The sequence below is a fragment of the Pagrus pagrus genome, assembly GCF_965226575.1.
Source record: "Pagrus pagrus genome assembly, chromosome: 20".
NCBI lineage: Eukaryota > Metazoa > Chordata > Actinopteri > Spariformes > Sparidae > Pagrus > Pagrus pagrus.
Genome location: NC_140207.1, coordinates 10235998 through 10262679, shown reverse-complemented (window position 1 = coordinate 10262679; position 26682 = coordinate 10235998). Strand labels below are relative to the sequence as shown.

The 26682-nt window shown below is 40.2% G+C and overlaps 2 protein-coding genes across 3 annotated transcripts in view; one reads left to right on the top strand and one right to left on the bottom strand.

Annotated features, from left to right (window-relative positions):
* Nucleotides 1-17508, bottom strand: part of smchd1 (structural maintenance of chromosomes flexible hinge domain containing 1) — a 28476-nt gene extending 10968 nt beyond the window's left edge. The window contains exons 1-27 of the mRNA XM_084340440.1: nt 17251-17508; nt 12787-12862; nt 12363-12521; nt 12184-12266; nt 11902-12035; nt 11665-11779; nt 10471-10590; nt 10208-10374; nt 10029-10122; nt 9713-9923; nt 9496-9610; nt 8804-8984; nt 7313-7507; nt 7109-7222; nt 6346-6452; nt 5841-5923; nt 4769-4882; nt 4075-4149; nt 3857-3976; nt 3616-3760; nt 3148-3235; nt 2730-2802; nt 2138-2277; nt 1683-1811; nt 1366-1590; nt 359-501; nt 81-166 (exon numbers count right to left, since the gene is read on the bottom strand). Of these exons, the coding sequence (XP_084196566.1) occupies nt 81-166; nt 359-501; nt 1366-1590; nt 1683-1811; nt 2138-2277; nt 2730-2802; nt 3148-3235; nt 3616-3760; nt 3857-3976; nt 4075-4149; nt 4769-4882; nt 5841-5923; nt 6346-6452; nt 7109-7222; nt 7313-7507; nt 8804-8984; nt 9496-9610; nt 9713-9923; nt 10029-10122; nt 10208-10374; nt 10471-10590; nt 11665-11779; nt 11902-12035; nt 12184-12266; nt 12363-12521; nt 12787-12862; nt 17251-17418 (3460 nt within the window). The 5' untranslated portion in view covers nt 17419-17508. The remainder of the gene's footprint in view (nt 1-80; nt 167-358; nt 502-1365; nt 1591-1682; nt 1812-2137; nt 2278-2729; nt 2803-3147; nt 3236-3615; nt 3761-3856; nt 3977-4074; nt 4150-4768; nt 4883-5840; nt 5924-6345; nt 6453-7108; nt 7223-7312; nt 7508-8803; nt 8985-9495; nt 9611-9712; nt 9924-10028; nt 10123-10207; nt 10375-10470; nt 10591-11664; nt 11780-11901; nt 12036-12183; nt 12267-12362; nt 12522-12786; nt 12863-17250) is intronic.
* A 76-nt stretch (nt 17509-17584) lies between these two features.
* On the top strand, nt 17585-26400 carry mettl4 (methyltransferase 4, N6-adenosine). Of its 2 annotated transcripts, none has more exons than XM_084340453.1 (8): nt 17585-18002; nt 18741-18806; nt 20095-20455; nt 20785-20854; nt 21500-21674; nt 21771-21880; nt 21987-22069; nt 22592-23018. In XM_084340453.1, exons 1-8 carry the CDS (start codon nt 17772-17774, stop codon nt 22618-22620), a joined length of 1125 nt encoding a protein of 374 aa, XP_084196579.1. In that variant the 5' UTR covers nt 17585-17771; the 3' UTR covers nt 22621-23018. The 2 variants fall into 2 exon arrangements, with proteins under 2 accessions (XP_084196579.1, XP_084196578.1); XM_084340452.1 differs by lacking the exon at nt 22592-23018 and adding an exon at nt 26086-26400 and having other exon boundaries at nt 17587-18002.
* Nucleotides 26401-26682: the final 282 nt, after the last annotated feature.

Here is a 26682-nt window from a genome sequence, read left to right as displayed (position 1 = left end):
CAAAAGAAAAAGAGGCGAGTCATCTAGTGTGCAACCACATCCACAAAATAAGTGTTTTGGGTGACTAGGTTTATACTCACTGATGCTTCCAGGTAGTGTTTCACCGAGCTTCACTGAGTTTTGTGGCAGAGTTGCTTTAAGCTGAGCTGGTTCATCTGGACGAGGCCTACAAAGAAATCAAGCAAGGGTGTAGAAACAGTAGGAAGCTGTAAGCCTGGCTCTGTCTGAACCAAAAACGACACTTCACTTTTTGCACATATTAGACAAAGGAAATGTGTTCTTCTTCTTCCTAAAATGAACTGTTCCTCTGAACCTGAGAAACATTGAATCACAGCTCAGAGTCAGGCACATTACTTACGCTATGGTAAAGGAGATAGACACACTCTGGTCTTGGTAGGACACCTGGTAGAAGCGCTCTTCCTGCACCTGGTTGGGCACCTGTATGTCAGGTAGCTTCCCCTGGATCAAATCTTCCACATATACTTCTGCTGTCCAGTTCACCTTAAAGTCAAAGTGAACGATGAAAGGTCAGGGAGAATCCAGGAACAGTTCAAATACACTAGTTGTGTTTCCATCCAAATGTATTGTAAAATTAAACCAAATTGGCAAAAAAAACAGCAAATGAGTGCCTGTTTCTGTCAAGATTGTTATGGGATAATTAGGAGTTGGTTTATTGAAACAAGCAGTAGGTGACACCAAAGAATTGGTCCCTACAAGATGACTTAATTAAAAAAGCGGTAGTCAGCACTCACACAGAGAGCAACAATCAGAAAGAGGATGTAAATATGACATTTCTCTCTTTAAGGAAGGAAACTGGATCCTTTTGGAACGATAAGGAGACAGTTTCTTTCATTTTTACAAAAAAGGCAAAAACCATGAACGTACAAAGTTATTTTTTTTTCTAACTTAGCTGTTTTCACCAACCTTTTCTTTTTGTAGTACTTTTTGGGGGAGTTTTTCCAATATATAACAATTATACAAGATGCAGAAACATGAAAAAAGAGGGGGGAAAATAGCAGAAAAAGCACAAACCCAACCCTCCACCCAAAAAAGAAAACAGAATAAGTGAGGTATAGATGCAAAGTCCAGTTGAAGACAGTGGAAGCAGTTGTGGGGTGAACAATGTTTCTTCTTTGTAAATATGTCCATCAACCTTTTTCTAATGCAATACGAAATAACTTAAACGTGCATGAACATAAGTTGATGGGAATACAGCTTATTACTCCTAAAAAACTGATTTATTGCAGCAAAGCAAAGTGGTTTCATTTATCATCACATACCCAAACCACAGGAATCCTTCCCCATGAGGACAGGATACAGTGAACACAACAGGAAGACACTGTGTCATATACACTGCAAACACACCTTGATTTTGGAGGCTATCTCAGCAGTGATGGGAACCCCTCTACCAGCCTCATCATACAGCTGGTAGAACAGGTTCTCCAGCAAGCCTCCAGCTGGCCATTCTATCTTTTCCTCGTTCCTCAGCACCAGATTCTCATCATCCTGACTGCAGAGCTCAATGGAGGAGACTCTTGTGCTGGGAAACACCTTCAGCTCCCTCGTGACTGACGCAACGTTCTTCTGACTCTACAACAAAGACGAGATGGAGACATCATGATTAAAGTTTAATCAGAACGATCTACTGCACCGAAAGCTTTATGATTTCTTTTTTTACTTACAGGCATGTCAAACTGAACATTCAGCTTTTGGGGTTCTCCCTTGATTAATTTTACATTCATGGGCTTTGTCACAAGGTGTCCAGCTCCTGTACTGCTGCAGTCAATTGTCACTTGTGGATGCCTCTCAACCTGAATATGCCCCATAAAAGAGAAGGATGAGATTAAGTCAACAAACGAAAACTAGTTATTCCTGATTATTCAGATTAAATTATTGAATTACAAGAAAGAGGAAATAAGATGAGAAAAGTACCGTAAGCATATTTTATGAAATAGAGGGAAAAAGGGACTCAAGGACAACTTCTTACTGAACTAGATTAAATACTGCTGTAAAAACAGACTTGCAAATTTTCAGCAGGTCTGCTCAGTCAGGCTTCTCATGAGGAGTTTGTCTGAAAGTGGACAGATGTGACAGGTATACCTGCATACGTCCAACATGGTCTGATTAGGTTTCATACCTGGCAGCGAACTAGCTGTTTGGGGTTAGCGGTGATGTTTCCAGCCTCATCGTGAACTTCCACATTAAACCTGACGGGGTCTCTATTCGTTGCTGCGATTGGGTTGTCTTCTGTCAGCACATGGAGGGAATGAGGCTTACCTGAAACACGTGAGAAATAAAATAGTTTTGAATTTTGTAATCGATGTAGAGTAGAGAACAGATCAGGATGACATTTACATTCCAATAAAACAACAAATGGTCACTGCCCTGGGAAAGGCAGTATCAAAACAAACATCAGGGGGTCATTGGTTTGGGAAGTAATTAACAACTGTCGTAAAGTTTGTGACCCCTTCTCTCTCTTCTCTTCTCTCCATGCTGCATGTATTAAATAGAGCTGATTCATCACACTGAGTCTAAAATTCTTCTGAGAATCAGCAACTCTCTACCTCAACAAGGTGAATTTCCCTTACACACATTGTCTCAACTTCAGCTCAGCTGTGAGGAGGTTTGTTTAAGATGAATGTGTACACATAGAAAGGGCTTCGGGAAACACTGTACTTCCGATTCGAGCTCATTTATTGTTCTAAATGAATAAGTTAAGGCAGTCTCACCAGGAAGAAGAACGATTTCAATACTCTGTGTGTCTTTCTTCATGCCAGGCAGGGTCACTTTCAGGTTGTATGACTGCAAAATAAAACACAGGATGGAATTTATATCAACAGAGGATGTACTCTTTTACTCAATTAGTCCTCATAGTAGACACTCTATTATTGCTACTATTACATACTATTACCTTTTCCATCAACCTTTAAAGTAAGAGTCAAGCCTTTTTAATTGATATACCCATTTATCACATATAACAATTTTGAGATAAAAACCTTGTTTAACAGAGAAAAATGGAAGAAACCTCAGAAGGAGAAACAGAGTCCTCTCTCAGGATAGACAGACATGCAATATATAGATCATAAAAACCACACAAAAAAACCCAAAAAACTAATGTCCTCTGAGAGTACAGCAGACATTTCTAACCTTTGCTTGTTTTCCTCTTGCTTTGACACTTCTGATGGTTAACGTGGTCCCACTGCTGTCCACTTTCTCGTAACTCAGGTCCAGGCCACTACAGTATAGTAGTATAATAATAATAATCATCATAATAATAGTGTAATAGTTTTTTTTAGATTTATGCTAAACATCACCCCGTGATAGCTGGCTAAAGATACATTTATATTACATATCTTATTACCTTTATTTAAACTTAAAGATTATTGAGGGCTTGCCCTCATTTGCAACAATGTCGATTAACAGTTCAAAATGACATAAAATATGTAAAATAGATAGATACAACAGCAATACAGCTCATTAAAGATATAAGATACAAGAACAATGAAATTCAAAAGAGGCTGAATGGTTTTAATAATTGATTTAATTACACCAAATGGTAAAAACCACATGTCATAACAGTATTTTTGGTGTGAAGAATAGAGTAGAGAAACCAACCTGCATTTGAGTAGAGGTTTGAGATCAGGAGGAGGCACGGCTGGGTGGTCATAACCATCTTTTATCAGCAGAGGAATGTCGAATGGCACTCCCACGAAAAGGGGGGAGCTCACTGGACCTGTGATGAATCTCTCAGCAGCACCCTCTGATAGAAATAAAAACAGCACAAGTGTGTGATGTGATTAGGGCATTCAGAAAGGATGATAAATATGACAGATATAATATGATAAATAATCCTCACCTTTGATGGTGAAGTTGAGTTTGTAGCTTGGAAGCGGTCTACCTCCAAAGACGGTAGCATTACTTTCACTTATCACTGTGTTCAGAGACAGAGTATACTTCCCCAGGTCGGTTAGATTTTCTGTCAAGAGGAGAGGTTTGCAAAAATGATGTTTTTTGTTATTTTTCAGCGGACAAACTCAGGGCATCCAAAAAGTTGACAAATAAAAAGGAATGTACCAAATTTTTTGAACCAGAATCCCCACTTTGAATGTTTGGCAACGAAAGACAAGACCCCTTGATCTCCTTTGTCACCTAAAAATGAAAAGCAAATATAGTTTTAACAACATTAAAGGAATGTTCAGACCAAAGATTCGTTACTAGATGAGTTGAAACGTGTACCGAGGTTCTGGAAACCTTCCAGTTCTCACCAATGTGACTAGACAAGACGGTGAATCATCTCTTTTATAACAACTCTTTGTACTTCTGCTCTAACTGTTGGCTTTTCAGGCTTTATATAGTTGGATATAATCTGTAGCCCCTCAAAATATGAATGAGCACTGTGATAGTTAGTTACTTGCTTCAGGGGCATTTTTAGTATTGATGGCATGGCAAAAACAAAAGGTGTGTGCGTGACAAATGAGTGTCTGGTTGAACAAGCGAGAGAGAGGCTGTGTATGTGAGCAAAGCAGAGGGAAAGTAATGAAGTTGTCAGTTCAACAATAGGCTAATTTTAACTTCAAGTTTGTGTCATACAGCCACCGCTGTAAAATTACGGATGCACCCTCAAGGCAAAACTGCCATTTCGACCAGCTGACAGTTTGGAACTGATTAAAAAACCAACCACCTACATACCAAGAAGTTGGAGAACTTAGCTAGAGCAAAGCAGAGCTGCAGACACATTTGTTTTTGAAGTGTGTTTCCTTTCTCTTACCGTGCCGGACGACTTTGAGCTCGATAGCCAGCTTTCTCCCTGGTCCCTGGCCCACTGACGGCATCGAGGATAATGACACTTCGGTCTTGTTTAGAATTTCGATTTTTATTGGGCCTGCGATTTTATGAAAGCGAAAACACAAAAACATTTAATATCGTCATGTTTTAATGAACACTGATGATAGTGTGTGGGAAATTCTCTAATGTCCCTTATTATTTTGATATGTTATTCTTACATATGAAACCTAACATTTGTAGATGCAACATTAGTATGTACAGTATGTAAAGTGAAATCTTGTGTCTGTTGGCTTCAGACATCAGTTCTGTCTTACGACAATCATGTGGTTGCAAGGAATGGCTAGATGTATTCTTGTATTGTACATTGTATAATATTTGTTGATGAAGGTTCTCAGTCATCCAGGTCATGGTAAATCTAGGTGCTGTATCGTCGGCAACTGGACTTGTTTCAGTTTCTTGAAGATGTTTCACCTCTCACACAGAGTTTAAAAGCCTGCCAACTCCTCTCCAGTTAGTTAGAACTGAAGAAGCCTCTTGGATGAGATGTGAAACGTCTTCAAGAAATCAAACAAGTCCAGTGGCCGACGATACAGCACCTAAATTTACATTGTATAATATGTTGGGAGAATTAACATGAGGAACTTGGTTAAGGAGTCCTGAAGGGCGTTTGTGAAGCCTCCTCTCTATATGTGTTCTGAAAATGGGTTAATGTATGACACACAACAATGGCTGAAGTGTATTACAAGTCTTGTGTGTATCATGAGGCGGATGTTGAAATGACTGAATGGTGCTTTGGGTGAGGTCATATGCAATCTTATGATTGTGCTACAGTTTTGGGTTATTATAAAAGACTGCCTCTTTTCAGTCATCATCTATGTGCTGCTGATGATTGACTCTTGCTTGCAAGCAATAAAGGATTTCTAGAAAATAAATATTGTGTCAAACTTGGAACTTGGTGTAGACCAACTCTCATCTGCACGAGACAAGTGTCTGATTTACAGTTGCCACGACAATAATATGTGAATAAGTGGTGTGCAAACAATGCAATATTTTACCTAACGGAGTCCCAGCTGGACGAACAGCATTCTGTGGCCAGGGGATACCTTCAGGCCAGTCCACTTTCAGTTTATCCGGAAGTCTGGAACAAACAAATAAAATGCAAATTTGTCCTCCATGAAACAAGAATTGCCAACCACGTCAGAACGAATTACACACTGTCTGTTATTATTCACACTGCATTCATTGGTTTCCTGCAATGCAAATAACACCATTGAACTAGTTACGTTTATCATGTGGATAACTCCCACGCAAATGTTTATTTTCTGAACTGATGTTTGTGTCATGGGTGCTTGCACACAGAAAGTCAAGTGAAACTTCAAACTGACAACACATTCTTGACCACTGAACCACATCTAAGAAACTAAGAAACTGTGATATTGGAGAAGATTGTGCTGTGTTGGGGTGTATATGGTGCTGCTGCTGCTTTGTGTCATTAATGCATTGTAAAGTCCAGATTAGATGCTAGCAGCACGACAGCATTTCCCCCTACTGGTCGCCCACCTGGCAGCATCACTGTCGATGTGTTTCTTGATGACTTCATCAGTGGCAGTCTGGTCAATCTTGGAAATGGGCATGGTCTTGGTCTTGTCGTAAAAGGCTCGGGGTTCCTACAGAATACATTTGTTTTTAGATTTCATGCTAAATACAAGTAAACTCAAAAAACACCAACCAAGCCAAAAGGCGTTCATATGTCGTCTTATTGTCTTAAAATGCTGCAACAGACAACATTTACTGGATGTAATTTCTATGATAAAAAAACACACTTGACTTTTTCATATTTTGTCGAGTAAAACTTTTTAAATTTTAAAATGCTTAATGACAAAGTGAATGTGTTAAAAAATAAATAAAAATAATTGTCCTTTTAGTGAGTGAATCTGTGTATTAATATTCAGGTTATTGATACCCGATCTTGAACCTCTCTAGGTTGATTATATCACATGTATTCCAACATATAGATACGGAAGAAAAAGCAGTTCCACATCAGGTTTCCTGTGATTTTAAAGCTAGCATGACTATATTTTTTTCCACTCCAAGCCACCTTGTTTATGATTTAAAATGAATAGTTTTCTGAAGAAATGCTTCATTACAAGACTTCTGGGTAATACAGATTTCAAAAATTCAAACATTTACCTTCATTTTCCCTCCTAAGATGATTATTTGACCGTTCTGCCTTTATTGAACCAAAAAGTGGCGTAAAATACAGACCGCAAGATTAAGAGACAGAAAGTATTGACATGTGAGTAAACTCCTGAGTCAGACATACCAGAGCCACTTCAACCTCTCCTCCTGTGGCAAAGACATCTCCTTTGTAAATTCCAAACAGCAAAAACTGAACCACCGTACCATACACAATTGGCAGCGTTTTCACAGACTTCACCTGTATGAAGAAGTATGTCTGCATCAGTAACAAATATGGAATTTTTACAAATATACTGGTCTGCATACAGAAAAATAAAAAGATGCTTACAAGTTGGCCTGCTCTGTATATTTTCCCGTCCCATTCGATGGAGGAGAATGTCCCCCAGGGATGCTGCATTTTTTTTGTAGACACATCTGTCCGTGTTATGGTCCCCTTGTAGCCCAAGAACTCGATTTGCTTGTCCCACTTATCGTGGCAGCTTTGAAGCCACTGCTTAAACTCCTTCTCAATACCTCTTTGTTTCTGTGGACATGGAAATAAAGAAGTTAAGCAATGTTTTGAGGTTCTTCCTAATTCTGAAATTAAAACCTCTGGACTAAATCTGCATACAGCTGGCTTAGGGCTGCAACAACTGATTACTTTCACTCAATAAATTGTCAATATTTCCTTAATTAATCACTGACTTGTTGGGTCTAGAAAATTGTTAAAATTGTCCATCGTGTTTCGCAAAGCCCAAGGTGACATCCTCAAATGTCAAATAGTCCAGACACTGAATGTCACGGATGAGTGTAATGTTTTTTATCACCCTACTTAAGCTTGTTGTTGTTTGTGTAGTCAACCCTAACGATTGCTAATGTCAATCAAAACCAATGTGACGCATTTTTTCTCTCACTGCACAAGCGGTTCAACCAAGCACTCCCAAGCACACTGACAGTGCTTTTCTGCTAAAAGAAACGTTAAGCGGACATGTTGTGTAAGACGATATAATAATACAGTGTGGGGGCTGTGATTAATCGCACTAGAGTTCCTTCGGGGGGCGAGAGTTTAATCATATACTAACCACACCTTTTATACTATCTAGAAAAGATACTATTGGCTAATCTACGAAGCTAATGGTGTCAGGTGTTGGTCTACCAGAAAGGTCAATCAATGAGAAGGGCCATAGACTAAGCAATGTCAACCACCATAAGAATTGGCCCTCAGGGGCAGGTTTTTAAGGAATAGGTAGAGACCATTCAGCATAAAAGCAGGAGGGCATAAAGAACTAGTGCCAAGACTCATTTGGCCCATTCCTGGTCCCTTGGGACTCAACAGACACAATCCCTAAAGAAACCAGAAAATATTCACATTCAAGAAGCTGTTATCATTTTCCAATGTGGATATTAAAATTGTTGCATAATACAGCTTTAATCATCCAACTAGTCCAACAACACGTGCTGCTGAAGTGTTTCTCTCATCCTGTTTAAGCACCTTGTTTGGGGAAGGAAATAGTGGCAGACTTGCTCTCTTTGGCTGACTTTTTCTCCCTGTTACACTCCCGCTCACTGGGGAAATTCAACACACACAGGAAATCACTGACAGGCTTATTTATAGACTCTAGAGTGTACCACTAACAGTTAGTGAACCTTTCCTGTCGTCTGGCTTTTGCTATTGTGATTTCTATTATTTCCAATAATAGAAATCCACAACTTTTTATGATTTGACAATCTTCAACATGTACGTATATCCACATCTAATTCAGGGATTACAAAGGAAAACTCTTTAAATGTGGGTCTGTGATTTGTAATACCCATCAAAAAAAAGTTTGTAAATGACCACCTGTCCATTGACAATGCGTGTGAACATAGTTTCCTTCTGCTTCAGTCTCTGCTCCAGGTCCATGAACGTGAGCTTGTTGTTGCTGACCTGGAATCTGTCATCAGTGAAAAGCACTCCTGAAAGCCGACTGTAACACTCCTCAGGCAACTTTGGGTCTTTATTCCAAGTGCACCAGTTAAACCTTTAACAAATGGACAGCACAAATACGTAGTTATTTTTCTCGCCTACATCTCTAAATGCACAAATAAGCCTGCAGATGAACTGTGACCGCCCCCATCAGCTGAAAAACACAATGGGTCGACATCATATAATCTTACATGGCCCAAGCTCAAACTAGATAACAATATCACTGAAAATGAACACTACACCCTTTTTGCTAAGGAAATATTCAGGTACGTTGCAAACAAAATGGCATTTTGTGACCTCAAAAAAACCCTTGAATAATTTCAAAGTTTAAAACTGATATAAACTATAAATTGCTGGTTTTGAAATCTCACTGGCCGCATGATGTTTCAATCATCTGGAGGGTGGCGTGTAAGTGGCTCAGGAGAAAGGAGAAAGAAGAGAGAGTGGGTCACTTGTCGACACGGTCACTCACTGTTGGTTGTAGGCTCTAGTGCAGGCATAGGACCTTATATCTGCTCTGGTCATTGGGATAAAGGTTCAAATTAAAGAGAAAAAAATGTATTTACTCTGACACTTTGGTGTTTGGTATGAGCCGACCATTCCAGAAACACTCAAATATTGGCCTTCTCGCTCTTGCCCGACTCTGCGCTCCAGACTCATTATCATCATCATCATCAACACCTGAGGCAGAAAAACAAAGAACAAAAAATAAAATCCACTCTTTTCACCCAAAGATGTGATATGTCATTAAGTAAGCTATTCAGTATTTTAGTGATTAAATACCTTGAACAGCACTGGGGTCTTTAGGGTAAGTCTCCTTGTAATAGAGGAAAGGATGATACCGAATGATGCCCTCCACTGTGCCACCATCTTGTTCAGCCTTAAACTCAAATGTGTCTGCAGCAGTATTTATATACAGAGTCTGCATGTCGTCCTCCACTTCCCTAATATTGATCACACGGGGACATCTGGGAGGCTTCTCCCGCAAAGTGATCTAATTAAAAGAGAAAGGTCAAAGGAAAAAAAATAGCTAAAGTAGACTGTATAAGTAGAAGTCACTCCTATGAACAATCGAACCTTTTAAGACCAGCAGCCTCACCTGAATTTCAATTTTAGGGAGATCGTCTGAGTTTGTAGAGCTGCTGCTCATGTCGTTTCCATTGACTCCATGAATGTAATAATGATATATGTGACTGAAATATAGACAAAAAAATATACTTTTTATACATGAAATTAATGATGGAGCACATACTGGGTGGACTGGGTGAACGAACTCACGCGAGCTGTCTGGTCCACACATTGAAATCTTTTTTCAGAAAGGTGATATGATCAGGGCGGATTTCTGTGATGACCACGGCTGTGAAGCTCTCCTTTCCAGATTCCTCAGCGATGAGGGCATGGAGGAAGCGCTCATCATCATTTTTCACATGTGAGGAGTTACCGGGCTGCAGGAGGAGGATGAAACATCACACAGATGATAGTGGATAGAGTTATGGGAAAATTGAGGAATTAAATTAAACTCTTTTCAAACGAGCATTTACCATTCTGTTTGTGATTATCCCGTTGTAAACCTCCTCTTTGTTCCTCTCTTTTCTCTTAAACTCCTCTTCTGACAGAACCAGCTCGTGGACATTTGGGGAGCCAGCTGGTTTACTGATCATCTAATTAAGAAAGGAAACAACTCTATGGTTATTATTTCCTTGTGCATTTAAATAAGCCAATGTAAGAGGTGCAAAGACCTCTGGAAAAAATAAAGAAATAAATTATTGAACTTGGCTCGTGCTTTGCTCAACACAATCTGACATCATCCGCAAGCTGTTGCGTTGGCGAATCGGATACAAGCACGTGCACATTTCCAGTAGATTACGATTGTAAGACCTTTTTGTGAGCAGTTTCATGTAGGAACTATTTTCTCTTTAATGAACTACACACACCAATTGTTTCACTAAGCAGAAGAAGGAAGCATGAATCTCCTCATGGATGAGAGGCCAGCTTATTAAACTAACTAAGCTAGCTAACATTACAGCTCAGCTGAGGAGGACACCATTAATGTTTAGTACCTGTGCTGTCACGAGCAGAGCCTCTTGTTCCTGATTAGATGCACACATCGTTTTGTGCAGTAAAACAGTTGGCGGTTGTAGTTTGGTGAAAAGAAAATAGTTTCTACATGAAACTGCCCATAACATGGCCTGTGGATTATCTTGAGTAACCTGGTCATGATTTCTGGAGAGAGACACTGCTGTTGAGTTTTTCAAATGTATTTTTTGGGCACTTTGGAGAGAGAAGACATCTTTATTCCCGATATCTTCAGAACTCTGTAACTTACACCAAAACAATCTAGATGGATAAAGAGCAAAACAGCCAAGATTCAAAAAATATGATTTGATCTTGGGTGAACTGTCCCTTTATAGGCAGAATATGTATGATTTTCCTTAATTACAAAAACAATCCCTCTCAATCATCCATTATGACCCACTAGAAGTATGTGGCCGTGTCTGGATCTGCAGAGACCGTCTGTATTTTCTTATTTTGCTGTCAACCTTTAAAGAGTGGGTGTGTAGCCGCAAGTCAATAACAGTCTGTAGGGTGCGGTCATGATTCAATGAAAGTGCGACCAGGTGCCAGATCTATCTGACGCACCCAAGAAGAAGCTACGAGCCTGAGAGGAGGGACCAACTTTGAATGTAGCAAACAACAACCGACAAATCCCGCTCATGTCTGCACTGAAGACTTACCCTGACTGAGTCTCCGACATAGAAAACAGCCTGTTTTCCTCCAACTCCAAAGTAGGATATATCACTGTTGAGACTACGAGGGACCGGATCAGGCCGAACATACCCCTCTTGTTCACTGTAGTGAAGAAAAAAACAAAATTTTGTGCATTTAAACTAAAAGATAAAATATCGAAAACATTACTTGGACAACCACAACTAATGTAAAGCTATGAAGTAAAGAGAGTGAAGTGCACCAACCTTGCAAATTTGCTGTTTTCTCTGTTAAATTTAGACAGTCTGAAGACTGCCCAGTTTTTGAGCTGCACAGAGGTCATCCCGCACCCATTATCTAAAACAATCACTGCATGTTTCCCAATGGTTTCATCAAATATCTGGAAAACACAAAGAAAATCACTATGACAGACTTCAATAAATAAAAGCACAAACTGCTTGAGCTCTTTCTGGACATGACATACAAGTAAAACCAATATGTGAAAGGTAAATATTTGGTTATTAATGATGTGCAGCTGCAGAACCAACCATCCTCATCTCTATTGTTCTCATTCCGGTGTTTTTAGCTGTGGCCGAAAGAGAGTTGTCGATCAGCTCAGCAAGTGTATATGCTGTAAAAATTGGAAAAAAGGCAGTTATGTGTAATCATGTGCAGCTTAGTGTCTCTTCCCAGCTCAGTATACTACTATGATCATGTAAGCACTTACGTAATGGGTTCTGGCCCTGACTAGCGTAGTACTCATGCTGGCCGCTCTTGAGCATAGTATCATAATGAGGCGTAAACTTGATGCGCTCCTTTGTTGCCACTGATGGAGCTTGATCCTCATTTTGCAACAAGTGCAGAGTGCTTTCATCCTGAAGCTCCCCTACAGTAAAATAAAAAAAAAGGGAAAACATGTATTTTACCCATCCTGTGTATCCTGATGTTAATATCAACAGTCAAGTATCAACATTTAAAAATGGACAATATCACAGCGAATTCCAAACAATGCCTGAAAAAGTTGGGTTACAGGTGATGACATTTACAGGACAAATTAACCAAAGTTTAACATGCATTTGTGCAGTTTTTTAACATCAAGTTTTTGGCAGCATATTGGTTAGTTTTGCACCAACAAGGATGGATTTACTCACCAAATTTGTCAAAATCAAGGACTGTTCTGTCCGTCGTGAGCAACACAAATGGTTCCTGTCGGTCGATTGCAAATTCCTGTAATAAAAATGGTTGAATGTGAGTGTCACAATCAGTCTATTAATTGATAAGTCGGTCATCAGAAAAGTAATTGGCGACAGTATTGATTCTTATAAATGGTTTCAGTTATTTGCCAGCCCTTCTCAGATTCTCCAAAGTGAGGATTTGCTGCTTTATAAAGCTGTATACTGAATGACCTGGGGTTTTGGTCTGTTGATTGAACAATTTGCTGATGTAATTTTTCATTTTACAATTTATGGACAAAACAGCTAATCTGTTCATTGGGTGGCTGTAGCTCATGAGGTAGAGCGGGTCATCCAGCAACTGAAAGGTCACTAGTTTGAATCCCCGGCTCCCCCAGCTGCATGTCGAACACCAAATTGCTGATGAGCAGGTTGGCACCTTGCATGGCAGCGTAGAGTAAAATTAATAAGTAGTTACTGATAATAACTGTTGTATTTGCTAAATGATAATCAAATGTGAAGGAATCATGATAAGTGGTTGAAATGTATTTTTTGTTATTCCACACCAGCTGATTGAATGTGCACTTATTAATTGAACTTACTGTATTATAAACCTTATAGATGTGATGTAGCCAGACACAAGAGCGGAATCATGTAACCAAACACAACACTTCTATTTTTCTTAAAAATGCAGTAAAAGAGTAATCGAACATAATGGGACGTATCAAGAAGGAAACTTACTAAGGCCAGAGTTACTGAAACCTAATGGTGTATTCTGAAGACACATTTCTATTCTGAGGACACAAAACACTGAGATTTTCATTAGACGACAGCAGCCTGTACCATCAGTGTATGAAGCATCTGAATGGGTGAATGTGAAGTGTTTTGACATGTTCATTTACCACTGACAAATTGATTGCTAGATTTAATCACATACACAACCTGGGCTACTTTTGTAAACTACTTTCAGCTATTGTAAAAGAGGAAACAGAGGGGAGCAGTTTTTAAAAGCAGGAAGAGAAAGTAATAGGCAAATGATGAGTTTATGCAAATTAATATTACACATCTTATCTTATCATATCTTTAAATTCAAGCCAAAAGTGCCTTCATATGGGCATTCAGATGGCTTCCAGATAGAGGGCAAACCCTGTACAGTCTGTATCTGCAGCAAAACACTGAAGCTGTTTTGTCCACCCTGAAGACAAAACATCCTAGCACAAGCAGCAAAAGTCGTCAGTTCAGTGCAGCGACATATGTGCAGGAGAGCCAACAAGGCAGAGTGAAAGAAGCCATCTATGTCAAACTGGAATGACCATCACTAAACAGAGGAGGGGGTCTACGACACCCCATCAGCTGTTTACAATGCAGTCCTGGGATCGCTCACCAGCAGGATTGCCAGATCTTGCAAGAAAAACAAGCAACCAGGTCTATGGAAACGAGCCCAGAAGAAGCAACCCCCTCTCACATAATTCACTAACTGACTGTTTACTACGGAAGCGTATTGCATTCACTTGAGTAATTTATTTTTTGGTCTGTTTTTCTGAGTAATTTTTTTTTTTTTGGTCTGTTTTTCTCAGTAATTTTTTTTTGGTCTGTTTTTCTGAGTAATTTTTTTTTGGTTTGTTTCTTTTTTCTGACTAATTATTTTTCCTGTTTTTCAGAGTAATTTATTTTCTGTTTTTCGTGGTAATTTTTTTTCTGAATTATCGCGATACTTCGAACTCCCGCGAGAACCTCCAAACTGCCATATCTGTCCAACTGATTCTGGAGAAACATTACTGTGTCTAGCAGATCTGAATGGGCTTTCCTTCTGAACAACCGCAAAGCCCCATTCCGACCGGGTTATGGTTAAGGTTAGGGTTTCAGGTTCGGAGTGGCGATCTTTTTTCAAAAAAGGGCCGGCATTCCGAAACATGAAAGTGAACCTTCGGAGTGGCGACCTGTCGCCGTCCTCAGGTGCCTGCGTAAAGTTGACAAACTAATGGTAATACCATCTATATGACTTAAAGACAGGACTATCGCCCAGTGTCTTAAACCCAGATCAAAGTAAAACTTGATTCAATTAAACAAGTCGGTCATGTTTGTCTCCATTATCGAGCTTTCAATAAAGGAATGAATGCGTCTATTGTTTCAAATGCTCTCTAAACTCAGAAAAAAATTACTCTGAAAAACAGAAAAAAAAATTACTCCGAAAAACAGACCAAAAAAAAATTACTCCGAAAAACAGAAATAATTACCCCGAAAAACAGACCAAAAAAAAAATTACTCCGAAAAACAGACCAAAAAAAAATTACTCCGAAAAACAGAAATAATTACCCCGAAAAACAAACCAAAAAAAAAAATTACTCAAGTGAATGCAATACGCTTCCGTAGTTTACCAATATTTGTAAGCAACAGAAAAATAAGCCAAAAGTCACTTACAAAGGCTGACTTGGCTACTGTGCTCCCAAGGACACTTTGACCCATGTAACCGTCATGACTCACATGAATATCAGGAGATTAAGTACCCACACAGATCTCAACGGCTCTCAAAGCATTAATGACCCCACAAAGGACAAATTTCCAGTCCCTTAGAACTTAAAGTTGCACTATGTAGTTTTGGGGAGGAAACTTTCATCAGAAGAGAAAACATCCTCATTGACTGATTTCTTTGTGCCTAAACAAACTTAATAAACAAACTCTTTGTTTTCATGACTGAATAAACTGACTAAACAAACTGACCTTAAAGGACAACACAATTTAATACTGTTTTACTTTGTTTATATGTGGCGGACCCTGCCACTTTTCTAGCTTCAAACAGTGCTCTGGACATTATTTTCCTCTGAGAACAGCTTGGTTATCCAGTTATGAAAAAAATACATATTTCTGAGTTCGTATTATTACCTCATTAATACTGCAAATATTACAATTCTGAGTTTGAATTTCCTCTCCAAAACTAGAAAGTGCCCCTTTAAGAGGCGGGACATCTTCAAGAACCCTGAGCAAGTCCAGCTGCCTTCGTTTTGCACTTAGATGTGAAGTCTGCTTCCAAGAAAAGCTACATATCAAAAAGGCACTGGTCGGCTTTACACCACACAACCTCAAAAACAAGACAGGAATTCAACTGCTTCTCAACAAGATTTTCCTATTTTCAAGCGTTTCCTCACACGCACCCTTCTGTTACTGCCATAAATCTCAAACTTGTATTCATCAGTAAAAAGGACTTTTTTCCTAGTCATCCACGGTGAAATTCTGGCATTTCTTGGCCTCGTTTCCCCTCCTGAGAAGTGGTTTAGAAACTTCTACTCATCCATCACATCACGTTGTTTTGTCGGCTGCATGATTTGAATCTGAATTTAATGAGTCCCTTTATCTTGCTGGTTTCATTTCCTTAATACTCATAAAAGAAGCATAACACACCTACACCTAGTTGCCAGAACAGCCCGGAAGTAAATCCTACCTTCATGACGGTTATAATGTTTATTTTATCAGTTCTTTCAGGTTAGTTTTATTGACAGTATAACAAAAGAAAAAAAAATCTGACCATCACTGCAACTTCTGTCAGAGAAATAATGATTACAGGGTCATGCAACAGTCCTACAACTAGGATTTGTTGTAGTACCTAATAAACTGGCACCCGAGTATATGTCATTAATAAACCTGCACGCTTCTGAGAGCGCTGAAACAAAGTACAGGTCCAATACTTACTTTGCAGTAATTACTTTGCAGATTACATGCTGCATCAGGGCCAAAGTAACTTGTAACTAAAGTTACCAAATAAATATAGTGTAACCAAGCAACTTGTTGAGGGGGCCAAACTAAGGTCTGACATATTTATTTGGTAACTTTAGTTACAAGCAGTGGCGGCTGCTGGTCTTTCAAGGAGGGGAAGCTCTTTTCTTTTTTTTTTTCATTTTCCGGTCGACAACAATCATATTATCTGCCATGATGTGCAGCTTGCTAATGCTGGTTGCGCTGGTTACCTGTGATAAGTAGCTGATTCTGAACAAAAGATGAAGGCTTTCTAGCGCGTATTTAGTCAATGAAATGTACACACAGCAGTACATATTTCACCACTTGTTTTTTTTTTGGGGGGGGGGGGGCATTTTAGGGGAAGCTGAGCTTCCCTTGCAGTCTTAGAGCAATCGCCTCTGGTTACAAGTAACTTTACAAATTACATGCTGCATCAGGGCCAAAGAAGCAAATGTATTTATTTTGCTAATTGGAAATAGAGTTAAAGAAAATGATTCAGTATACCTACATGTAAATAAATGTGATACTGAAGCACATTTAATATCAGATACTTTGAACTAAGGTTCAAATTGAGCCCACATATAGAAATTCAAGACGAGCAGAATGTTTGTAAAACTGAACTTAAAGTGTGCTAAAACCCTCTGACCACACCTGTTGACAAACTTGTTACCTCACCCTGAAGTGAACCGAGTTAATTAACGGTAGCCTTACCTGTTGCAGCGCGTTAACGAAGTCGTTGAAGTCGAAGCCGCTGATGTCCAACATTTTGTACACAGCCTCCGTGTTCTCGAAGCGGCAGTCATACACACAGACCCGCTTGTCGACCCTCTCCTCCCACAGGAAAGATGCGGGCAAACGCTGCCCGCCCGAATTAAGCATCTTCCCGACTCTTGTGTGTTACTATCCTAACGTTAGCTAACTTAAATACGAGCATCGCTGCTGTGCTCCATCCTGCTCGCTGTCTGTTGCTATGTGCACACTCGCCAGGGGCTCACGCGCAATGTTTCTACGGAACGTCGTTAGGGACCAAAGTCCAACGTCATCTACTTCCGCGAACAGACAACAAACGCGCCGCTGAGTTTTGAACGTTTTTTAGCTTTCGGTATCGTTTTCAGTGAAATCCAGCTGCTGAGATTCGTTCGTGCGATTGGGCGGGACGTGGGACAGACAGCACCCAGCTATGGATTCAACATTTGCTCGCTTTAATCGCAGCTAAGACACCATTTTTTATAATGTCCGTGGTGGTCCAGAGCAGCCAAGGCTGGGTTTTGGATGCACGCTCGCTCATCGATCAGGGCTATTCGAGCTGCATCCGATTCAAGGATAAGCACAAGTCACGTGTCAAGTGTTGTTTCAAAAGGCAGTACTTTTATATTTTAAAAAGCCACAACAGTGTGAATAAGAGTGCTGCAACTGATGGAGGAAACACGGTTATGTTGCAGAAAACAGACAGACCACCAAAGGTAATGAAAGCTGCTCTAAATGCTGCAGCCAGGGGCTCACAAAAGTGACTTTAGAGGGACACCTGCTGGTCCCAGAGCTGTATTAAGGCATCTGAAAATCACTGCTGTCTGTGTAATGTCATATGTAGTATACTTCTTTAATGCAAATTAGTTAATTGTATGATTTTTTGAGCTACTACACTGAACAAAAAATCAGTTCTCATCTAAAGGTGTGTAGTTTTCAGATTGCAGAGCATCCCAGTAGGTTGTAGATTATATGTTCCTCACTCATTTTAAAGACACATTTCAAAACACGAAGAAAAGAGACATTGATGCATTTTATATTTAATAAAATGGGTTTTTCCATTATTGCTTAATTCAACTATTGATGAATTATTATCTCGATTGATCATTTGAGCCCAGACATGTGACTCATGTAATTTAGTTCAAGTCTCAAGCAAGTCCCAAGTCATTTATTCTTGGGCAAGTCAAGTCACAGGTTGTGTCGAGTCAAGTCAAGTCTGGCAGACTAAAAAAACTAAACTGAAAACATAAAGTGAACACAGACATCGGTTTAAAACCCCAAAATATTTTGTGTACTATCATATCTGACAAAGAAAGCAGAAAAAAGTCATATATGCGACGCTGAAATTGTGAGCAGGACACCATGGTGGAAGGCAAAACACATTTCGTTTGTGTGTGATAACTGAATTTATTGCTCATTTCTTGTGCATCACTCAATATCAATTTGACTTTCAGAAAAGGAAACGAAGACACGGTGAACTGAACCAGGGCGAGGTTGATTCACAGGCCTTCCATGTGAAGGTAGGCTGAATCTCATTCTCTACTGTTAAGTTTTAGGGGCATGTGTCATATCGTGTTAAAAGAGTTTTGTGTTGGTATTACACAACTGTTCAATCTCCGGATCTCCAGCTGAACAGTGGTTGAGTTGTTTTCTGGGTAATGTAGGCACCAGGGCTGGACAAGGAAGAGGAGTGCATGAAATAAAAATACTCTGATTCTGATACATCCATTCTGATACTAGAATGCAATGCCGAATTGTTGAAATACAGCATTTCAGTAAAGATAAGCACCAAAATATACTTAGGTAAGACTGGGGTTTAGTTAGTTAATCAACAGTTAATCATTACATCTCAGATGTAGACTCTGCCCGCACTGTCAGGTCTTGTCGGGACACCTTTTTCTGAGCAATGTCAGAGTGACCTGTCTGCTGCTAACCGACAGGATACAGTAGACAAGAGGCAGACTGCAGGGAGATCAGCTGAGTCAGCAGAGTTTGATCATGGGAAATCAGCTTTGTTACAGCACCAAAACTTGCCTGCTGTGATAGTTTTATCCGAATGTAACCACTAATTAAGCATTGCCATCCACAGATGTTGTCTCAGTTGACTCAAATATGAATGTGTATATGAATGTGTAACAGATGACGTGTGATATCTCCAGAATTAAGAGAGCCAAGACCAATTAGTAGATAGAAAAGTGTACTGGGGGAAAAGGGAGGATGGCTTGTGTCAGAATTTGGCAAGTTGGTTCGTCACAACATTTGGTAGCTACCTCCTCCAGAGCTTTGTGGCCTGGGCATGTTGAGACATGCGCAAATAAAACAGGATAATTGGCCCCACACAGAATATGTATTGTCAGATGGTCACTACCTAGCACAAACAGGAAAATACCCTCAAACAGATGGGATCAGCTAAGTGACAATTTAAAGATTGACGCACAAGCCACTGCCTCATCTTTCTAAAAGAGGAGGTTTTTTATTTTTATTTCTATTTTTACTAGTAATGCATAATAATGTATGTGTTGGTTGGTTGGTAGAGCGATCTGAATCTGCAAAGTAATGTGTAACTCATAGCTGTCAAATTGAATGTAGATGAGTAAAAAGTACAGTATTTGCCTCTGAACTGTAGTGGAAGTATAAAGAAAGAAAAGAAAAATCAATAAAGTACTTGAGTAAATGTACTTAGTTACTTTTCACAACTGATTATACATTTTATTTTTACGCATTTCAGTTACACTCTCCTGTCTCCTCATACTTTGTGTTATGCACATCACCAAGACTGAATGATCTCTATATTGTTTACTGATGCAGATCAGGTCTGTGATCCAGGAGGGAACCAAGTCTTTGGTGGATTCTGCCCGAACGCTCGGATATCTGAGCGGAGTGACAGACGCGGTGACAGAGCCTCTTCCCTCCCAGGAGTGCAGCCTTGCCGCTCTGTGTGAAATGGCTAAAGAGCTCCCTCTTGTGGACGACGAGGAGCAGGAGGAGTGCGTTCAGCTACTTGTTGCTGAAGATGGCTGTACATCACACGTTGACTTGTTCTCACGGGTTACAGAGAACAGGACGGACTGGGCTACAGTGGTTACACTGATGGGAGAGGAATATGTTATACCTCCAGACGCAGGCTTCCTGCTCTCTGATTTCACAAGAATACAACCTCTAGTTCACTGTGAGTACAAGGTTTGAACCCAAAAGTAATATGCATCTAACTGAAGAAAAGAAGTTAAATATTATATTCAGGTCATATGGAACAGATTTGTGAAAGTGCCTTATAATTATTGTTGCCACTGCATTATTGTGGTAACTTCTACTGCATGAAGATAAAAGTATAAAACTGTTGGTCACTGTGGCATAATTATGATCACCCCTCCCTTCATTTATCATTGTCATAAATGCTTCTGGTATGAGTCAGTGTGTTTTTTTTTTTTCAAGTGAGAGAGCCTGGTAGCTGTCTGAGAGCTTGACATTGTTTCCTAAAGCTGCCTGTTTCTCACACAGATGGAAGGACGTTTGACTTAATAGTTATGGACCCACCGTGGGAAAACAAGTCTGTGAAGAGAAGTCGCAGGTAATTTGGCATGCAAGCATTTCAGAAGGTGTGAAGCAGTAGGGAAGATGTCCTCGGGTTCTCAGTCAGATCCAATCAGGATGTCCTCCCCAGCTGCGCTCCCTCGTCCAAATACGGTCATTTCTGCCTCCAAAAAACCAAGATGGCGACGGTCATAATGCCAAACCCGAGGCTTCCAAACGCTCGTCTGCAAACCTGCTGGTTTCATCTGGGGAACCATGAATGTCTGCAAAATATCGTGCTACTCCATCAAGTAGATTTTGAAATATTTCACTAAACTAACCTACAGGAGGCGCTAGAGGAAAAGTCCAGAAATTGCCAAAGAAATTAGAATGCATCTTGTTAGGTCCTTTAATATTTGTTCCAAACGTTATAGCAATCCATCCAATCGGCGTCAAGATTATTCACATTGAAAATCATAATCATCTGGTGACACCCCTGAATATCTTGGGAATCACTTTCCTTAGACAACATATTTGCAAATGTGAATAAATGTACATGTGTACAAATAATCATACTAGTGGTTCAATAATACATTTATGAGTACAGTATCGTGACTTTTTAGGAATTGTACTGAAATGGAGAAGGATAATAGTGGTTGTATTTACAAATGATATGTTTTTTCATCTGTTTTCCCAAATGAAGATACAGTTCTTTGCCTTCAACACAGCTGAAACGGCTCCCCATACCTCTGCTGGCGTCTCCAAACTGTTTAGTGGTCACCTGGGTGACAAACCGCCCGAGCCACCTGCGTTTCGTCCGTGATGAGCTGTATCCACACTGGGGAGTAGAAGTTGTGGCTGAATGGTTCTGGGTCAAGGTACGTAAACTTTGAATCAATGCAGCTGTCAGTCATGGATATCTGACCCATTTGGTGTGAATGTAGATGTTTTACGTGCGCGCTCTTTTCCCTCAGGTCACCTCATGTGGACAGTTTGTGTTTCCGCTGGATTCAGATCATAAGAAGCCGTATGAAGTGCTGGTGCTGGGCCGGTATCGTTCTTCTGCGGCGGATAACTCCACAAGGTGTGAAATGATTGACTTCTCTGTGTGCCTGTTTTTTATACTCTTTATTCTTTAACCCTAAAGTGGAATAAATACAAATAATTAATTATTTTTTCACCACTTTCAGCACTTCAGAGGTTCCTGTCGAGGATCAGCGCCTGATTGTCAGCGTCCCATCAGCTCTCCACTCCCAGAAGCCTTCACTCTCAGGTAATTATAAAGTACTGTGCTGTTATGGGTTTTACTACGCCACCAGAGGGCAATGCTGCAACACCAGTGATTGTTATCTCGCTACACAACTTTGATGATAAGCTCTAAACCCTACCACAGCCTGCAAAGGTGTGAGTCAGTTATCTATGTTTGCATGGCTGAAATAAAAAAATGTGCCATTTACATTTAATTCCATGTTACATTTCAAGCAAAATTGTGACTGAAATGTGTTTTGTAGGAGAATTTAACACTTTAAAGTAATAACTTACTGATTTTTTTAACGCTATATAAGTAGAAATGTATTTTTTGTACACTTTTGCAGCGTCTAACTTGCTTTTCCACTACAAAAAGTTGACATTTTCTTTTGAGAAAGCTGCCAGTGTTTGCAGATGTCCATGTTGGAAGTGAAAAAAACTGCTTAAACACAACATGCAGCATCTTTACTGTATATAATAACCTCTGATTTGTTGGATTGGGAACTTCTGCTGCTCAGATTAGATCGAATTTGTCCTCTTTGCACAGATCGTGGTGTGGCCAGCCTTGACTCCTAACACCGACTCTCGCTACTTAGAATCAACGTAAAAAACCTTGACAATGAATATGCAGGGACTATAAAGAAGAGAGGCTTGACGTCATCGCCCTCCCTCTCAGGGGAATGCGATTTATTGTGCAGTATGGAGAGCAAAATGCAGCCAGTGTTTGTCGGTGCCCTTTCAGAGGCTCAGAAAAGCCTCCACCACATGGAAGTGGCTGGATATTGTTAAAAATACATTGATTTAAATCACAAGGATGCCACTGTGGAGCTGTGACACCATAGAGATTAAGTGGATCAGGACACAGATTGTGTTCAATCTGCTTGTGTGATTCAAAGCCCCTCAGCAGGTTTAAGCAAAACTGGTTTGTTTATTCCAGTTGCTTCAGTTTTTCAAGGCTTTATTTAGATACACAATACATAGACTAAGTTGCACTAATATTAAAGAGAAAGGTGGCTTCATCTGTGGCTCTTTTTCTTTGTATTTTAAATAAATATGTCTACTACAAAATGGGCAGAATGAGCAGCGCCTCTAATTGTGTTGCACAGGCGCTACGCCCCTTCTTGCTTTTTCTACTCGAGGTGAGAAAGCTCTGTTGGCAGTGGGTGTGGCTCAAATCTACGAGTGTAATAATAATAAATTGCAGCTTGTCATGAAATATTGGAAGGGCTCGACCCAACTCTTGCACAGAAGCCACTTAAAGCAGAACAGTTAATTTATTTCACTATTTGAGAGGATAATTTAACACCTCAGGGCTCGAAGGATGAACGTCTTTTGTTCCCCCCTGCAATAGATTACGCAACTGCCAGAAATTTCAAGCATTTCCAAAGACTTTCTTACGCTCGACTCGAGCTATCATCCCCCCTAACACCGCTGCGCTTCATGCCGAGCACGTCAGGTCTGCTGGTGCCAGTGGGCAGCCTCAGCGGTGTAAAGCCACAACCCTCGAGCCTGCAGCGCTGAGAAACCCTGACCCACTTCTGTTCCCCTCTCACATGGGGCTCCTATCGCTGACATTCGTGGTTGCCATGGAGAGATAAGGGACACTTCTTTACAGATCATACAACACATCCCCACCAGATGGTCAAGCTGCAGAAAAAAACTGTTTGCACTTCTCTGAATGACAAGACGTGTGGTTTTTATTAATTAGGGCCCCCTACAACTATGAAGTCCCCTCCCAACTTGGTATTATAATTAGTGGTTAAATGGCTGTTTCTAATATTCGTCTCAGGAAGAGGCACGCTGCCAAGTGTGTGGGTTGCATTGCTGTTGATTGGGGAATGGATATGTAACAGTGAACTATGAGCCAGTATGTTTAATTGGCAGCAACAATATTTAGCTTTCTTGACTCGCTGTCATCTGATTTATACCTCAAACTTTATTCAGATTAATATCAAGCTGTTTATAGTGGTTTTGCTTTGCTAGTCTGATTGCTTTTTGTTTTGTTTGGTTGTTTTTCTTTTAGGTCTTTGTCACTTTGACCCTGTAATAAGTCAGATGGTTGAAATCATTCGGTCCAGTTTGGTGTAAGCAGAAGCATGACCTCTAGGGGAGTGTTTGAATCATTGACATTGGCTCGTGTTGGGCGATTTAACGGTATCAACCCAAACAGCAGAATAAATGTTGGGAATTTATGTGTCTGCAAACCACGGATATGTCAAAACTTTACATTTATTCCTTTGTTTTGGTTGAATTTAACATTTTATATGGTTTGGTTAGGTTTAGGCACAAAAAGTGTTGGTTAGGACTTTTGACTTCTCATCAACATGAGTTTTTTCTCACCACAAACTTGGCTGGAAATTGTCCCGATCTCCTTGAAAATATCAAGTGTCGTCACACTTACAAATGTTGAAACGCAGTGCGGTATCTGGTTCGGCAGCCGTGTCGCCTCAATCCACCTCCATCCGCTTCACCTCCCAATATAGAAGCTCAGTCATGTAATGTGAACGTGATATGACACCTATTGTAGATACGCTTACCCCATGACTAGCTGCGTAACTAGATACGAAACACAACACTGGCTTTCATTTGAAGACTTCTGTTAGTCCAACATTTTCTCTCTGCTAGCAATGGAGTTTGTTGTAAACATAATATGTTATTGCGTGTTATAGGCATCAGTGTAATAGTAGTAGTACGTACATGTAGATTAAGATAGGGCCTGTGGAGCTCTGCTTGCATCATTGCTTCATTTGATTGACAACACTCTATTGGAAAAATAGCACTGAGAGGTTAGTTACTGTACTGTAATTGAACTAATAGTGCAGTCCTGTGCAATATAATTAGTTTGTGATCAACCCTTGAGAGAATATGAGTAGCCTTTGAGGCAGAATATTTAAGGCTGAATATGTTCCTTGTCTAGAGAGTAAAGTAATAACTTCCTTTGCCTCGGGCCTCTCTCAGTAGAAGTTTCATACCTTGTCCCATTCCAGAGTTAAGAGGATAATTAGCTCCTTTATTCTCTGTTCAACTTTGAGAGCTGAGTCACCGGTTGGGGTTGAATTAGTCGGAGCGCTGCATGTTTGGCCTTTCCACTCTGTGACTCTCTGACGTGCAAAGAAAGAGAAAACGGAAAGGCAGGACACCACATTGTGCAGGTTGGATCGGTTCGGGGATCAAGCTTTTGTGCTCATTAACTGCCTCAGTGTTGGCTGAGGCGAGTGTCAGGGTGGTTTGAGCATGCACCAGAGCAGACAGAGTAGCACAGGGGCAGAGGAAGTGAAACGTATCTGTCAGGTGTGCTGCTCCTGGAATATCATCACTTATAGAGTCAAGGTCACTTCCAGCCTCCACACAGAAAAATCTGTGCTGTGGTGTGAAGGAGCTGGGTAGTTGCCAGCGCTGTCCTCAGCCTATTAAAGAGTAACAAGCAAAGTGCCCCCATAAGGAATGGATGCAGTGCAGTCATCTTACAACCTGACTTTCAGTGGATTAAAACGTCCATTTTTTTGCGCCCAACTTTTTTATTCGTTTTTCCACACAGTTCACACAAAACACAAACTGACTGGCAACACAGTATCAAAGCAGATAAGAAGAAAATATGGTAAAATCTAAGTGTAATTTAAATAATATGGAGAAATCCAAATGGAAACTGTGATTTAGATGCTTACCATGCTGTGATGTCAAAGTGTACTGTCAGTGCACTGTGATGTCACTGTTAAAAAGAAAATATTACACGAGAAGGTGTGTATTATATGAAATCAAAATGGATTTAAAGACTATTCCCTTGACAGAGATTTCTAGTCCCTGTCGAGTCAGCTAGCCAACTTGAATAAACAAGCCGAAGAAATACCATAAACACAAAACTGCCGTAAGATATCTGCTGAAAAAGAAAAAATTGAACAGATTTAGCAACTTAGTGCACAAAATTTCTCACAATTTTCACAATTCTTATAAACCAAATAATTGATGAATCAGAAAAATAATCAGCATATAAATCCATATTGAAACCACAGATTCCTCTTCCTCATTTCTGTCCATCTATAGACGTGTTGAAGCCCTACGTCGGTGCTGAGCCCAAGTGCTTGGAGCTGTTTGCCCGAAGTCTTCAACCAGGATGGACCAGCTGGGGCAACGAAGTGCTCAAATTTCAGCACACGAGCTACTTCACGTTGACGCCTTCTGACGATCTAGGAGACGCTCCCGAAGGCGAGGCCGCTGAAAAACCCGCAGCCTCACCTGTGTGAAGCTCGCCTGGAGAATCTGTTACTTTCCCACCACTGTGGACTGACGGCTGACCGTCAATGACTCCTCACATTAGTGTTTTTAGTGCGTTTTTAATAAAGATTCAACACCAAACTATTTCTGTAGCCGTTCTTTTTGATCTGCGCTTCTCATGCATGTGGGACCTTTGATTTCTTTTTTTGGGTCGGGGTGCATTTTTTAGGTGGAGAATCACAGGGCCGATGATGCACTTCAAGAGATGAAAGTGCATTTCTGTGCAGCTATCACATAAACAACTCTCCAGGTTTTATTTCTTCATCTTTTGAGTAATCTTTGGCACAATATGTGTCTTAAGGATGATCAAAGTGTTTCTATATTTACCCGCTGTTCTGAACTGAACTTCAGAATGTTTCCCGATCC

Coding starts and splice junctions, on each gene's coding strand:
- mettl4 (XM_084340452.1), top strand. CDS start 17,772: ATGTCCGTGGTGGTCCAGAGCAGCCAAGGCTGGGTTTTGGATGCACGC. Junction 20,456..20,784: donor AATACAACCTCTAGTTCACT/GTGAGTACAAGG, acceptor TTTCTCACACAG/ATGGAAGGACGTTTGACTTA. Junction 22,070..26,085: donor CCAGAAGCCTTCACTCTCAG/GTAATTATAAAG, acceptor GTCCATCTATAG/ACGTGTTGAAGCCCTACGTC.